The sequence below is a fragment of the Fusarium tjaetaba genome (genome assembly GCF_013396195.1).
Source record: "Fusarium tjaetaba strain NRRL 66243 chromosome Unknown NRRL66243_c0000297, whole genome shotgun sequence".
NCBI lineage: Eukaryota > Fungi > Ascomycota > Sordariomycetes > Hypocreales > Nectriaceae > Fusarium > Fusarium tjaetaba.
Window position 1 is genome coordinate 1 of NW_023501493.1, and position 16096 is coordinate 16096.

Consider the following 16096-nt stretch of genomic DNA (forward strand, 5'->3'; position numbering starts at 1 on the left):
GTAATCCTTATTATATAATTATTATATAACCCTAGTTATATAACTTTCTAACTAATATTCCCTATATAGGAAATATTTAAAGTTTTATAAAAACTTTAATATATAGGATTAGCTTAAATCTCTATATTTTACTTAGGTAAGTATACTAATTAAAAGCTCTAAATTTTCTTATTATTATAGTATATATTTTGCCCTAATTAGTTATCTAGAATATAATATATTCCTTAGTTATATAATAAGACCTTTTTATAAAGTCAGGTCTTAACATTTAGTTAAGAAAAGTCTTTATTTTATTAATATAGCCTAAAAAGAAAAATAAACCTTAACTTCTTATTTTTAATAGCTATAAAAGTTATATTATAGAAGATTTCTTTTAAGAATATTATAATAATAATATATATTTATTATTTCTTCCTACTTATACTTCCTATATCCTTTAGCTACTAGATATTACAGTTTTAAGTCCTTTAAAGAGGGTATATTATTATCTTCTTTTAGATCTTATTTCTATCTCTAATAATAGTTATATTAGTAAAATTACATTTCTATATACTTATAATAAGGCTTAGAGAGAAGCTATTATAAAGTCTAATATAATTACTAGCTTTAAAGCTACTAAACTATAGCCTATAAACCTAGTAAAGGTCTTAATAAACCTAATAGTTATAGAAATACCTTCTCCTACTATTATAGTAAATTTACTAATAAAAAAGCAAGATTTAAGTCTCTTAAAGACTCCTTATTTATCTATATAGCTTTAGTAAGCTCTAGGCTAAGTCCTAGCTTCTATAACGCAAGATCTAACTATTAGGCTGCTTTTTAGGAAAATTAGTAGTTAATTAAACTATTATAACTTTAATATTAAATAATAAAATAAAGAAATAAGTATTTTATAGTAAGGAAATAAAGAAAATTAACTAAAATAGTATAAAAAAGTTATCTATAACCTAAATATAGAGTTTATAAAGATTTTAGTAATAAAGAAAGCTTATAAATAGATATAGAAGACTTTATAATTAAAAAGAATAATAAATAAAGTTAAGAAATTAAAACTTAAGGATCTTTATACTAATTTCTATATAAATATTTACTAACTAAAGTTTTATTTAATATAAAAAATGTAGTATTATAATAATTTATTAATTAATTATAATATTAGGTTTTTAGTGTTTTAGCTAAGGTAGCCAGTCTATAGGGGTGGCCGGTCTTTGGGTGGGGGACGTTAGTTCTCTTAATTGTAGGAGCTCGCATGATAATAATAGAAACACGTGACCGGTCTCTCATTCAGATTCGTGATACACGTGAGCCCTTATCGGCGGTGAAGGTGGCCGAGATGTTAGTCTATCGCACGGACACATTCAACTTGTTAGTTAGGGAATTGATAATTCCTCAGGCATGATAGGCATGTTATGTTGGTGAACCAATTCGTTTCAGTCAATGCGTTGGCATAAATCTTGACGCCTAATGCTGCTCTTTACGAAGGAAGACTCCGCGCCACCCACGTCGACATGCATTCATTGACGAGTAAACATCCTATTTGTAGCACCGAAAAGCCAACACTCAATACCTTCTTTGGTCTCGTGGCGTTTCATATCATCGGCATTACAATCGCATAGATTGCAAGAATGTTGTCGATCTTTACGCCGTCCTTGAAACAGGCCTTTAGAGGTGTGTCTTTTTCTGTGGGCAGGCACACCACAGACAACGACAACAACCTAATAATGAGCAAGAAAACTTGAGATTCGAGAGGATACCAAAATAAAATCAGTAAAGAGTCCCCCAAGCTTAGGGTAAACTAAAACAAATATTTTCATCACTTGGGTCGTGTAAATATCCAAAGGTTGCCTGTCTCCCCCGAGGAAGGTAGCTTAAGGTTAGGTAGGTAGTGATGACTTCGTTGCATGTCACGAGGAAGGCGCCGTCTCTCCGGCCTCAGCTTTGGCACCATTGCTCTTCCTGCCCGGACCTGGCTACTAACAAAGTGTGACATCAACTTACTGCCTTCCGGACACTGCCCGAGCACCTACCTCAGGTACTTACCTAGTTGCCTGTTAGATTGGCATTCCCTAGGTAGGTAGGTACAAACCACGACAACATACCTAAATTAGTACTAGAGGTAACTCGTTCTTCATATTCATCAGGGTGATAGCAACATCAAGATCAACCCTCTGATTCAAATAATGGCAAGTGCAGGTGTGCTCGCAAGAGCGTGCCTCTTTAAAAACAGGAAGAATTCCAACATTAGGTAAGGTAGACTCCTCATACTTTCGTAGGTTATTCCTGTCCGAAGGAAGGATCCTGCCTCAAGATGACCTCAACTTCCATCAAATGTCAATACTTTGTCTTCACTAATAATCATTCTCTCGAGAATGTGTCCATCTTTTGCCTGTGACTATTGCCATTTTGGCTTGTAATCGCCTACTCCGACTTTCTTGGTCTTCTTGGTCTCCTGATCAGTAAATGATCAGTCGAATATTCCTTGCCTATCTTATTCCCCCCATTTTCATTCCATGCAGCGACAGCGTCAAGTTGTTGGCGAGTGATCATGGACCTCAGTGATTCCAAATACAAATCAGTTAGCCAAGCTTCGTTGCACAGCGCCTATCAATCTCATGAAAGACGTTCCACTACCCCGAGGCTACGGTCTCCTTCTCAGCCACGACTACCCTTCCAGAGCCTGAACGACACTTCGGCTCTCCTCCGCTCTACCGGACCTCTAGAGAGCATGCTGAAGACGACAACGGAGACCGGAGATCTTGGTATCTACTCCATCAATTCTGGTATACCTCCAAATACATCTCGACCCCCTCGCACGAGAGCCGGTCATAAAAGGGTGAGGCGGCCAGCTCGCCCTTATTACGATGAAGTTAAGGACGGTCCAATTCGGGACGACCGTAGATCGCTACCCTCGTATCGAGACACGACTTCCGAGATTATTTCATTATATGGCTCTCCTGGAGTTCCTCATCCCAGGTCTTTTTCTCCCGCGTCAGAAGGCCAGCGAACACACTCTTTGACAACGTGTAGTTCAAGACGGGTTCCTTCTTTTAAATCATCCGGTACTTTTCACAGCCAACAAAGCAACAATGGCCATCAGCGCCCTCGCTCACCATTTCCATATCCCACGCGTCTAAGACGGCCTGGTGTCCGGCCTTCTTCTCCAGCAGTGACAGATAACGGTCTCATTGATCACCGGAGAATGGTAGAGATTGACAGGTCTTCGCATGTCAGTAACTCCTCCTTCTCTCATATTCAACCCCAGTCTGACGGTTAACAGCGCATGAACCACAGTTCTCACATGCATAGGGGTTATCGCAAGCATCGACGATACCCTCCCTTGTCCTTGAGGCCCGAATTCAGCCGATCAATGTCTTCATTACCCCCGCGCTCCTCATCCGCACCTTATTACGGTTCAAGGGCCAATCTGTCAAGAAGACCCAGCGGTGCGGGATATCCGCCACCGAAATCCCCATACCTTCAGTATATGCCTGGCGATCACAGTGTTCGATCTGCCAGTTTGACTTCCATCGTGGACATGTATCACGGGAGGACCCCGGACGATGCCTTGCAACCTCTTCGTTCGCCAAGCTCGTTCTATTACGATTATACGGAAGAGTTTGACAAAGGATTCCCGTGTGAATTTGAGTATGCGTCCACAATCGGCTTTCCTCAAGGACACACTATCGGAATATTGATGAAAGATGACATGGAGGAAACAGATGCGGCGCCCCCGGCCAGCTTCAAAGGTATGGCTTTTGTTGATGAGTTTGGCGAAACTAACAAGTTTAGATTCTAATGGAAACTCAGCTTTACGTGAAAAGCAACAAACCCAGGTAGCTTCGGTGCCTATGTATGGCAGCTTGCATGCGTCCAGTCCTAAGCGGCAAGAATTTTATGATTGCGATATTAATTCTGGTTGCAAGGAAACTCTGATCTCAATCAAAAGAACTCAACAATCCCCAATGCAGCCGGTCTCGGAGCAACCAGCAACGGAGAAGCTGGAAGACAGCCGCTTTTAGCAAAAGCAACCAGAGACTTACAATGGTGGGCTTTCAAGTTTCCCCGAGCCCTGCTGTACCTCAGATATCTCAGCTGTAGGGCCTTCAACGCGCGACACAGATACAGTACCTCGAGGAGAGCAGCCGAAGGAAGGCCACCTGATGACTTCCACTCTAGCCCAGTGCGGTTCTCCCGTACTATCTATCGATACCAGCGAAGACGACTGGGTTTGGGAAGGTAGCCAACAAGAGAAGGGTTCTGGTGAACATGACACTGTTCGGGCAAGTCCACCTCCTGTTCCACCAAAGACGGAAGCTCGATGCCCTAACAAACCTTCGTTACATATGGGAAACGAAGCGGTCTCTGTGAAACCAAAGCTCCATGGGGTGCATTATCGCCGATCCCCCGCAAATACAAACATCAAGATCCCGAAAGATAATGATGTGACTCTGCCGAAACAGGACGTGCCCCTGGACGTGCCAAAAGCAGATATAGACGCTGGGATTCTTTCACCTAACCCAATCTCACCAGCACATCAGCTGAGGGTCACAAACAGTATTCCGCAGTTGATGAAGGCTTTGCCACCGTTACCTGACGAAGCACAATACAATTCCGATCTCCATTGTTGGAGCTCGTCTAGACATACTGCAACCCACGCATATAAGATGTATGCCAGCAGTCCTGCCAATAATGCTATTCGCCTGGAGTCTAAAGTAGGTGCGGATACGATATGTTCAAAACCAGCATCAAGAACCAATAACTCGACAAAGCCATCTTACCATCCAACCCAGTCCAATCCCTCTCGGTTCAAAGTTCGTCTAAGGTCGTCTCAGTCAGGGCTTCAAAGCAAATGGAGCCTTGATTCTCCGGGCATTCCTGAGAGAAGCTCCAGTAATCCTATCAAGCCAAGACTAAGACTCAAAGTGTCTCGAAGTCGAATGAGCAATAAGCTAATGGGCCCTGATGGAACAATTGTGCGCAACAGCCCTCTAAAACAGTACAGCTCTCTCCTAGAGTTGAAGAACTTTCCTCACAGAGACGCTTTTACAGATCGATCCAGCTTTAGGGAAGCACTGGAAGAGCAACTTGCACAGTTTGGTGTTGATAAGCGACTCTCTAATATCGACGAAGGAACTATCGGAGGACCTTCGCGACAGCTGTCTGACCAGTTTGATATTCCCTATCCCCCTTCAACTAAGGGTATAGTAACGGCGGAACTAGTGAGTCAACCAAAGTTTGATAGCGGACTTGGAATCTTCGACAGATGGGACTTTGACAAAACACTATATTCAGGGAAGAACTTCATAAGGAAGAACTTTGACAGAACTCTCTATTCAAAGCCCACGAGGAACAAGTCGTCTTTTCTTCGACACCGGGCTTCGCCAACGAACGTACGGAACAGGCCAAGAGGCCCGGCCAACCTCAGCGACCCTACACCGTTATGGTCTGAGATTACTCAGGGCAGCTCTTTCGAAGATTCTATGCTGACACCTAGCGTAATGTTGCCACAGAGAATACGCAACAGAACACGGCGAGTGAAGCGCTGGGCAGTAGAGGCAAAGCGGGCAGTCCAAGCTTTAATGCGACGTACACTGAGCCGATCTCAGTATTCGAATTCTGAAGGATAACATGGTGACTTTTTCCTGTGAAATTCAACCAGGGTGAGATTATTCACTACCATGACTGAATGTTATAGTGATTATTTTATTGGTAGTTGAACATATTACCTTGTTGTTGTGATGGCATGAAGTACAATGGCATTATGCTAAACATTGATATGTTGAGCAACTTGAGGCAGAACGAGCATTAGATGAAACATATGATTACTTGGTTCGAGGCAATCATGGTGATGAACGAGATCAACTAGTCTGGTCGCATTGGATCGGCAGGGTGAATGTGCATAGATGTATTATGTATATGGCATGGGTATCAAGTTATATTCAATGAAATAAATGCTTGTGAATCGTGATGTAATCAAAGTCGTCAAGATCATTACTGCTTGGTAGAACCACTCATATCTAACCAAGCCTCGCATCGCTCCCGTTGGCCCTTGTTCACAGTCTCCATGGTGTTGTTGTTCAATTCAAAAACTAGACGTCGCTGGTCATCGCCCCAATTCTCCCATGGAGGAGCATCCTCGTCACGGTGAGTGTTTGGGTCGAAGCTACGGACAAAACTGATCCAGTAGTTCTGGACGATGGGGACCATGGGCGCGTTGTAAGTGCGATAGCTGGGGCCAGCTTTGGCAGCTGTCATATCAGGGCCAAAGACGGCGGGCGCATTGGAGACATGAGGAACGCCATAGCCGTCGTTTGTGAACTCTTCAATGGCAACATTATAGCGATAGGACCAGAGGGTCTTGGGGTCGGCGTGCTCAGCGAAGGCGTTGAGGATGTTGTTTGTAGGGCAGATGAAGGTTGCTTCGCCGTATGCACGCGAGGCTGAGGGGAACCAAGTATCGTGTTTTGCGATCTTGGGCTCTTGCGGGTAGAGGTCGAGAATAGTCTCGGTGTCATCTGTGGTCAAATAGGGGTATTCATTCTGCATGTAGCGTATGAACTGGGCTGAGCTGCCTGCGTTGACGGCATAGTTGGATCCTTCTAGGTACAGGATTAGTAGTGCAACATGAATTTGGGTTCAGATACATACCATTTGTACAAGAGCCAGACAGTAGTGGCACCTTGACAAATTCGCCCTTCTCGTAGAGCTTAGAAGGCAAGTCTGAAAACATGTCACCATCAGTAGTGGGTGCCCAGTAGAAGTAAGATCGATAAGTGCGGCCGTCGAAAGGAGCCTTTGCGTTGTGGGTTTGAAGGTCTGTCGACTTGATCCCGCGGAGGCACTTCAATGCGTCGTCGGCATCAGCACAGTCTGTGGCGTTGGCAACTCGATTGAACTGATACTGTAGATCGTCAGGGCTAGGGAGACCAGGCATGAATGTCGACTCAGCAATTGCACCAGCAAAAAGACCCTCGTCTTTTCCACCGTAAGCAACGAGCTGAAGGGCCACAGAACCGGCACCGGCAGATTCACCATGGAGGATAACATGCTCAGGATCACCGCCAAACACCTCGATGTGTTTCTGGATCCAGTTGAGGAGGAATCTCTGATCCAACAATCCTGCGTTGAGGTCGCCATCTTCTTTGACCTCTTTGGAAGCGAGGAACCCAAACATGCCAACACGATAGTTGAAGTTTACAAAGATGATGTTGTTGTTTGAGGCCGAGATGAGCTGTGTGCCGTTCACGTATGGAGAAGCGTTCCTAATGTAGCCACCTGATTGGAAGAAGACCATTACGGGGAGTTTTGAGTCAGAGGTCGCATTTGCAGGAGTCCATATGTTGGCGAATAGACAGTCTTCATCGATGCGCGAGCTGAGACCGTCGTTGACTCCCGGGCAGTAAGGGGCGTACTATAGAGAATGAGATACTGTTGATTTGTGATGTGAGCCGAAGTGCATTTACCTCTTGAGCCTTTAGTGTTCCGGTTGTGGACTCGGGTTCCTGAGGTGCTTTCCATCGAAGATCGCCCGTTGGGGCTTTTGCATAGCGTATACCGAGATACTCATAGATATTGCTCTCGAGGACATTGCCTTGATACTTGGAGTAACCCAAGTCCACAAAGGGGCCTTCTTTCTTCTTTTCTGGCTCTTCTTTATCACCATCTGAACTTTTCCCCTTGTCTTTGTTATTATCATTGTCATCTGAGTTGTTGTCTGGGTTATCGCTGGGTTGTGGAGAGGGAGGGTCGGCGTTGTCTTTGGCAGTGGGTTTATCGACATTGTGTTCCTTTGGAGAACACGGGTTTAGTCGTGCTTCAGGTTGTATTTTACAGACTGCCAAAGACTGTATGTGTTTAAGTGATCAGTTGCAACATACCTTTTTGAGTCCGTAATACAGCCCCAGCGTCAAGCTCAGTATTAGCACTATTAGGCACACAATTGCACCAATTATGAACCATTTTTTCCGGCTGGGCTGTTTTTTCGACACGGCTCCATCATGAATGTTGTTCGCGTTATTGAGTGTATGTATAGAGTCTTCTTCTGAGACAGGATTCGACAGTTTCGGAGCGGCTGTCATTATGGATGTTTGAGGCACTCGGTCTCTGGTGTTTTGAATGTGGGTGGTTCAATAACCAGGGGCTTTGAGTTACCTAGACCTCGAATTATGGCGAGTTGTTTAAGTAGGACAGTTTCATTAATATGAGGTCATGAAATGGACAAAGAAGCACGAAACAAAGGAAACGAGACTAATTGAGCTGACAATGGGGACGGACCTTTAATACATACGAAGGAATATTACCAAGAGTTCCCTTGCCTACTCCGAGGTGGCTATAGAGCGAGTGTTGGCTGGCCCATGTAAGTTGAAAGAAACCGTTTAGACCCTTGCTTGTTTTTTAAACTACTGTACCTTACCTAGTGCTAGTCGGTCGCCACACCCGCGCAGGGGGGCTAGAGGTACTTCAAATCAGCGGGCGGCTAGGTAGAGGTGAAAGTATAGGTAGCCAAGAGCCAAGAGCCAAGAATCCAGATTGAATCCGTCTTATGGCCAGGTATCTTAAGGCATTATTGGTTGGATTGGGGGGTCGAATCTAAGCGAAGGCACCTCAGAGTGAGAGACAACATCACTGTAAGGTAAGGTAAGGTAAGAGTGAATTAACCTTTATGCAGTTGGTGATGTTATTAAAGATACGGATAGAGGCTACGGACAAGAAAAACGTGGCGGCCATCATTGGCCGAATCTCAGCGCTACTGTAGGAACCCAGGCTAAATCACGATATCCTTGCCCTGTCTTGTGCTGTGCTGTCGTCGGCCGATATCAAAGCATAGCCCATATCGTAGCGGGTCCGAGGTCGAGACTTTGACCCAATTCCACAATTTCCCATCATGCGGAAGAGGCTTTCAGGCATTCAAATCGGCCAAGTCGTTCCAGGTTGCGGCGTGGGCGATAGACATACTTGTAGGTGCTAGGCTAGGCTCTACAGTTCTTGGCACTTTGGGGGAATGGCCTTATTTTCTTCGCAGAGTATCCCTGAACTAGGTAGGTCAGCAAAGTACAGTACATACAGGTCAAAGAAATGTCTCAGAAATCAGAGACAAACAAAGTCAGGTTTTGCTGATGTGCATTCAGTTTACAACCGCTCGCTAGGCCATACTTAAGATCATCACGAAAATAGCAGATGCATCATGATACAAAATATGAATGTCACTGGCAAATACACAACTCACGATAGCAAGACCGGAGACATCTCGTTGCCACCGACTCCGGGTCTAAGCCAGCATGTTTACCCCTGCTTCCAATGCCAAGACTCGCCATCTCTTTCAGCCCTTCTTCTTCTTCTGCTTCTTCTTACTATGAATATTCAGTATGTATGTCACTCAATAGATCCCTGTCATTCAGTAAGCCCCGTCTCCGTGGCTGTTGGCCGCATATTCCCCTGTCATCATCGTCCTGCGCCTTCGGAGATTTCTGTATTAAGCATATTCGTGTTGGTTGCTTCTTTGCAGAACAGCGGTCTTATCTTTTGGGTTCATTATCTTGTCGGTTGATTATTGCAGTGCATACTCAAGTGTTTCAGGTGTCAATGAGTCTACAGCCCTGTCAGAAGCTTAGAGGCTGTATACAACCCACCTGCAACAATGTTCCGATCAGGTTTCCTTTCAGAGTCCATATACTTACTACACCACAGGCAGTGGCCCACGGTTTTGAATCTACAAGGCTGGCTGCAAGGCCCCCGAGAGACAAGGATGCTCACCCTTTTGCCCTTTGCTGGCTCAAAAAATTGATTGTACTAACCATGAACTGACGTGCTCCCATCCACAAGGAGTTCTCCTCAACTGGCTGAACAGCTGACGCATCAAAACAAGGAAAAGTGTGACCATTGTATGTAAGAAGACCTTTCGCTCAATTCTCAACGTTTGTCCTGGACATTTTCGGTTGCAGCCATTCATCCTTACTCTCCAAGGCAATTGTCAGATCAGATCATCTGGAGCTACCCGGGACATACGTCGAGCAAGTGAAATCACGCCGTCTACAATTCAAGTCCGGAATCAGTCATCTCTAGATGATACTTCTCCTGCTTAATCTGTCCATGTTTTCCATTACACTTGAGAATTGTATGAGCAATACATAGTGATTAGATACCTAGATATATAGGAATGTTGAAGGCTGAGGTCAAGTGACAAGCCACTAAAAACAGCCAGTAGTAGCCAGCGATTCACCCTTGGCGTCTAAACGAACCGTTTCTACCACTCAACGATCCATGGTATGACTATTAATTGTCTCAAAAAATAGCGATCAACGCTCAGAAACCCCATATTCAAGCGTCTTCTCCTCTACCCCTCCCTCATCATGGAGGAAACGCCAATGGGCGAGTCCATCAAGATATCGTGAGTAATCCCCTCATCTAAGCCCCACTCCACTTTCATGCGCTGACCCAAGATGACTTCTATAGTTGTGAACGATGTCGTCGCCGCAAGGTACGATATCCATGTCTTTAGCCTCTATATCGACCTCATACTAACTCTTCAACAAGATAAAATGTGATCGAAAACGACCGTGCTCGCGGTGTATCAAGGCTGGCACGGAATGTATCCTCAGTGGTAGCGGAGAGAAGCAACGGTATGACTCTACCTCGCCAGAATCATGAACTATCACCAACTCTAAGACCAACCAGGCCAATATCTAAAGGCTATGTTCAAGCTCTGGAGGGCCAAGTGGCATCTCTTGAGCTGCTGCTTCGCAAGCTCGCCGTTGCCGATAGCGCTGAAAGAGATGAGATGCTGTCCGAGATCGCCCTCTCACCACCAGCCTCACTCGACATTACACAGAAGTCGCAGATTGACCATGCCAAGTCAAATACTGACCCCAAAGTCGTAGCTGCTCAGGTCCGTTCTGGACAGCTGAGACGTCCTCGATCGAGCCATGCCACTCAGTTCTTTGGCGGCACCAGCGCTTTTCACATCCATCTCTCACAAGAGGTCTCATTATCCCCAGATGAGATAACTACCTACCTCGAATCTAACTCTACACCGCTCATGATGAACATACCGGAAGTGAGCGCTTCCAGTAGCCCGAGAGACCCGAGCTTTGTCTACGCACCTCACGATGAGACTTCCCAGACATGCATGGCAGCCTATTTCAAGTATCAGTATCAGTTCCATATGCTCATATACAGAGAGTACTTCTTACGAGACTATGATGTTGGCTCGGGAAGATACTATTCAGATGCCCTGCTCTTTGCTATCTGCTCGCTTGGCGCCATGCAGCTCGATGATTCTCGCTCAGTATCCGATATCTTTGCCCACCAGGCCCAGCAACTGATCTACGCAGCTCTCGACAGCCCAGAACTCACCACACTGCAGGCTTTGGCCTTGCTGGGTTACCGTGAAATTGGTGTAGGTCACACGTCAAAGGGCTGGCTTTTTGCTGGTATGGCCTTCCGACTTGCCCATGAGATGGGTCTTCACCTTGACCCAAACAACTGGGACGCTTCGACAGAAGGAACCTCAAACCGTGACACGGAGATTCTCAGACGAGTCTACTGGGCTATCTTCATTGCCGACAAGCAGCTGAGTCTCTACTTTGGAAGACCACCAGCTTTGCACCCCAGCGAATCAGACGTCCGCAACACTATCAGATTACAGTACCCTCCAGACTGGGAGGGTTTGCTGGACACGTACATTTGTAAAGGTGCTTCCGCAACAGAATTCGAAGACGGTGTTGCACTTGTTGGGTCCTTCATCTACCAAGCAGAGCTCTGCAAGATCGCCCATCTCATGATCACGGATCTCTTCGAGAATCGTCGAGGTAACGTCGACGCCACCGTAGCTGCAGCCAGGTCACGACAAATACACGTGTCGCTCACAAAGTGGCTATCGAGTCTTCCCGGTACTCTGCACTGGAACCAATGGACTGTAGGAGTGGTGCAACCCTCGGTGCTTCGTATGCAGTGAGTTGCCCCCTTAAGCCGCGTCATCTTTATATGCTAACCAGCTGAAGCATGCTATTCCATACGATCATGATTATCCTTCACCGGCCACCTTCGCATATGTACGAGAAACAAGGCATTGCCGAAAGCGAAGACGTGGAGATCTGCTACGAGTCGCTGCAGGCTATCCTGCGTTTGATGAGAACATATTCGCGACACTATCGATTCCGCTCGTTGCCACTGGACTTTGTCCAGACTCTATCCACGGCAGCTGGCACCATTATGATGAAGAGGTTCTTCCAGGGAGCCTCGTGGGAAGACTCAGACATTGCACGGTCACTCTCGACCGTCATTGATGCAATGGAGGAAGTACAGCACACTTGGCCATGCATGGGTGAGATCAAAGATTATGTCGTACGGGCACGAAATGCACAGGTTGTGATGCCCCCGGAAGATCCTCTCATTGGGCCAGATCTCATGAACGGCCTAGAGTTGGGTCACAATGTCACAGCTGAGCTCATGGCTCAGTGGGGAGAAGAGTTAGGTACACTTGTGACGGACGAGTTCTTGAGTATGCAGCTTCAAGGTTCAGAACAAGGCGTGATGGCGCCGTTTGACTTCAACCAACCGCCCCTAGGGCCACAATAGGGATGAGTTGTCGGTTGCAAATATTTAGAGGTAGAGTAAGATGCAACAAAGCTGCAAAGCCAATTCAACAGTCACGCCCAGTTCGTCCTCTTATTTCCAGTCACTTTTATCTGAGCTGTATAAAGAATTAGGTAACGTTGATGAAGATATTAGAATAGAGGCATAAGTTTAGGCAAAGCTTAGTAAATAAATCATAAAGCAGTCCTAAAGCAGTCCTAAAGCAGTCCTAAAGCTTTCTAATTTGACTCTACAGAGTAGAAGTCCACTCCTCTAACGCCTCGTTGATACACTCATTCTCAGCTATATCTTTGGCCCTCCCCTTCGCCCACTCATAGACGGTGTGAGTAGGCAATGCCTTCTCATTGATATCTATTGCCTTTGTATCTGCTTCTCCTGTAACGGCAGCGAGAAGGTGTCTTACAAAATGGGTCTTTCGTGCCTGTCTATCCAGGACGAATTGGTCGATCTCCGACGGGTGGGCGATCATGTGCCATACATGGACTTCTTTTTCTTGGGGGAGCCGATAGGTCCGCCCGATGACCTGGTCCATTTTACCAGGTTCCCAAGGTGGCTCTGCGATAACCATGTGTGAACCCCTCGCAAGGTTGAGGCCCACCCCGCCAGCTCCTGCACTGAGTAGAAGAACTTCTGGCCCACCAGTTGGTAGGTTAAAAGCGTACTGAGTCCGAGAACGTTCTTCCAGATTGATCGCGCCGTTGTACTCAGCAAGATGGATCTTGAATCTGGGATCCGTCTTGCTGAGCCGCTCAATTCCTTCCTTAATGATGTCGAGGAAAAGAACAAACTGGGAAACTACAACAATTTTCTCTCCAGGCCAAAGCTCACGAATAGTTGTGATCTTCTGAAGTATGGCCTCAACTCGAGGCGAGAAAATTTGCGTTTCTTCTTCTTTCAAGAAAGGAAACCATTTCTCCTTGAAATTTGGGCGGTCAAATATCCCATCCATCGAGAGCTAGTACTGGAAGCAGGGTGATGATCCTGGTCGAATGGGAGTTGCTCAGAAATCTTCTTCGCCAAATGCAATAGCGGACTCGCGGCTTCAGCTTGGGCCCGGCGTAAGAATGATAGCCCAATCCTCTTCCAATGAGGCTCATCCGTTGTAACACCAAATCTGATATATCGGATACCTCGATCTGTCCAATTATTGATCTTCATTACTGATAGTCTCGATGTAGCAAAAGAGACTTGTACATCGCGCTGAGCAACTGGTGGGAGATTTAGACTTGACTTGGGTCTTGCGATTGTCAATCCCATGAGGAGTTCGTTGGGTAGTGCTCTCCGTTGACGACCGGAATATCCTCGTTCAAACGAGACTCCCTCGTCCGGCTGCAGGCTGTTGCCTATATACATCGAGACGATGACTATGATTTATGTTAGAAAAGTGATCTGGTCAGGAGCATTTGGATGACGTACTGGAAAAGTGCGATGGGTGTGAATTAAAGCATAATATCCTTTTGGTAGGGTTGAAGGAAGAGGCGTACCTTGGGCAGAGAGGCGAGAGGAAGACCTCGTTAAGGTTAATATTTGAGGCCGTGATTACGTCATTAAGGCAACAGAAGTACAGAGTAAACTGGCCTCTGATTCAGTGCGGGCCCGTGCATGTATGGAGGGCCTTTTGTTTACATCCATTGTAGGTGCCATTGCGATATGTGCTGTTGTTGTATTTCTTGATTGTGTATGTGTTTTTGGCTTTTCTATAAGTGTTGCTGACTGACTGGGCATTATCTATCCAATGACTACACTAAGGTATAGAGTACCTAGTCTAAAGCTTTACTAAGTTATACTAAATTTACCTAAATCTTTTGATCCCTTAGGATACAGGTTCTAAGTGTTCGTCTACCTAACTGCCTATCCTGCTGCCTCCACTTCGCATTTTGCGTGAAATGACCACGGCATCATTAAGAGATACGGCGATAGTTCCCTCATATCTTACTGCCCCCATCCTGCACAAGATGGAATATCTACTCCTAATGTCTAAGTTAAGTGTGTGCATTTCCTGAAGAGGAAATATTTACTCACATGGTAAGGAACGCGGGGAGTACTTACCGAAGACCGAAATGCTAACTTAGCGCTTCAGCTTAACCTTGTCCCGAGGTTCGTTTTGCTGCTTAAACACCTTCACCAAATTGTGTTTCCGGTCTCTGCTAATCCTCGACTTTTGGCTTCGTTCATTTCGCCTTCGTACTGCCCTAATAACCAGACCACGCTCGATCCTCCCATCCATCCATCCATCCATCACACCCCGTGCATGCGCATGCGCGCTCTCTTTTGCCGATCATAAACCATCAGTCATGTCCTCCTCCTCCTCTTCAGCATCGTCCTCATCAGCATCACCATATCCCTTTGCCACCGCCCCCGACATCATCCGCTCTCACCAAAAGGATGCATACTTCACCGGCCACCTCACACAGATCCTGAGCGATCTGCATCGTCGCCTTCGCGGTGCCCGTCTCACACACGCCCGCGCACCCGAGATCCAGACCCTGGCAACGCTCGCCTACTTTGCTCTCACAACAATTCCCGGGAACCGAACCCTCGGCGAGGAGTATTGCGATCTTGTGCAGATAGATGCGCGTGATGGTCAACTTCCTGCTATCGGCCGTCGCGCAGGCTACGTAGCTGCCAGCATTCTTCTCCCCTATATCGCGGCCCGGATTCTCCCTGGGCTACGCGCTCGGCTGCGCAACCTTCTACAGCGCCGGTTAGAGAGCCTTCGCAAACGAGATAACGGTTCGACGACAGGGCGCGAAGCGCGCATGTGGTCTTACCTAGACCAGCATCTGGGCTCTTTCACATCAGGCGCTCCTTTCAAAGCCGTTATTCTAGCCCTTTTCTACTTCAGCGGTACATATTACCAGCTGTCCAAGAGACTTCTTTCCCTGCGATACGTATTCACACGTACCGTTCCTGATACACCCGATCGTGCAGGATACGAACTCCTAGGTGTACTGCTTGTCATTCAACTTGCGGTCCAGGGCTATACCCATGTTCGATCTACAATTACCGAGTCAGCAGCTCGCGAACGCGCTGCTTTTGGGGCTTCTGATGATATCTCTTTGAACCATGACGGAGCCTACAATGGCGATAACAACCTATTGCTACCCACAGGGGCTTCAAGCTCAAAGGCTAAAGTCGACATCTTTGCTGCCACACACACCCCAGCAGCAGCTGTACCACGTATTCAATTGACTGATGACAAGACCATGGGCTACATCAAGGGTGGACAACAAAGAAAGTGCACACTGTGCTTGGAAGAGATGAGAGATCCCTCCGCAACACAATGCGGTCATGTCTTCTGTTGGGAGTGTATAGGAGACTGGGTGAGGGAAAAACCCGAATGCCCTTTATGTCGACGTGAAGCCATGGCTCAACACATCTTACCACTACGTGTGATGTAGTGACTAATTAGTTAGATGTGATTTGCAAGATATCCAATTCAGATGAACAAATGTTAACATGCTCAATCACATCCTCGATGCGAGATGCTAAAAACAAAACA

The 16096-nt window shown here is 46.2% G+C and overlaps 5 protein-coding genes across 5 annotated transcripts; 3 read left to right on the top strand and 2 right to left on the bottom strand.

Moving 5' to 3' along the window:
- Positions 1 to 2545: 2545 nt before the first annotated feature.
- On the top strand, positions 2546 to 5627 carry FTJAE_11658 (uncharacterized protein; the record flags this gene model as incomplete). Its single annotated transcript, XM_037344623.1, has 4 exons — positions 2546 to 2973; positions 3028 to 3226; positions 3278 to 3746; positions 4126 to 5627. The coding sequence occupies 4 exons, from the start codon at positions 2546 to 2548 to the stop codon at positions 5625 to 5627; spliced, it is 2598 nt and encodes an 865-aa protein (XP_037201280.1).
- Positions 5628 to 5991: 364 nt separating this feature from the next.
- Positions 5992 to 8078, bottom strand: FTJAE_11659 (triacylglycerol lipase II precursor; the record flags this gene model as incomplete). Its single annotated transcript, XM_037344624.1, has 4 exons — positions 5992 to 6599; positions 6649 to 7411; positions 7464 to 7844; positions 8049 to 8078. The coding sequence occupies 4 exons, from the start codon at positions 8076 to 8078 to the stop codon at positions 5992 to 5994; spliced, it is 1782 nt and encodes a 593-aa protein (XP_037201281.1).
- Positions 8079 to 10349: 2271 nt separating this feature from the next.
- On the top strand, positions 10350 to 12576 carry FTJAE_11660 (CHA4-transcription factor; the record flags this gene model as incomplete). Its single annotated transcript, XM_037344626.1, has 5 exons — positions 10350 to 10387; positions 10453 to 10477; positions 10534 to 10619; positions 10675 to 11949; positions 12000 to 12576. The coding sequence occupies 5 exons, from the start codon at positions 10350 to 10352 to the stop codon at positions 12574 to 12576; spliced, it is 2001 nt and encodes a 666-aa protein (XP_037201282.1).
- A 247-nt stretch (positions 12577 to 12823) lies between these two features.
- Positions 12824 to 13543, bottom strand: FTJAE_11661 (global transactivator; the record flags this gene model as incomplete). Its single annotated transcript, XM_037344627.1, has 1 exon — positions 12824 to 13543. One exon carries the CDS (start codon positions 13541 to 13543, stop codon positions 12824 to 12826), a length of 720 nt encoding a protein of 239 aa, XP_037201283.1.
- A 1345-nt stretch (positions 13544 to 14888) lies between these two features.
- FTJAE_11662 (C3HC4 zinc-binding integral peroxisomal membrane) lies at positions 14889 to 15995 on the top strand (the record flags this gene model as incomplete). The annotated part of the gene is made up of 1 exon (XM_037344628.1): positions 14889 to 15995. The coding sequence occupies one exon, from the start codon at positions 14889 to 14891 to the stop codon at positions 15993 to 15995; it is 1107 nt and encodes a 368-aa protein (XP_037201284.1).
- Between the last annotated feature and the right edge of the window lie 101 nt (positions 15996 to 16096).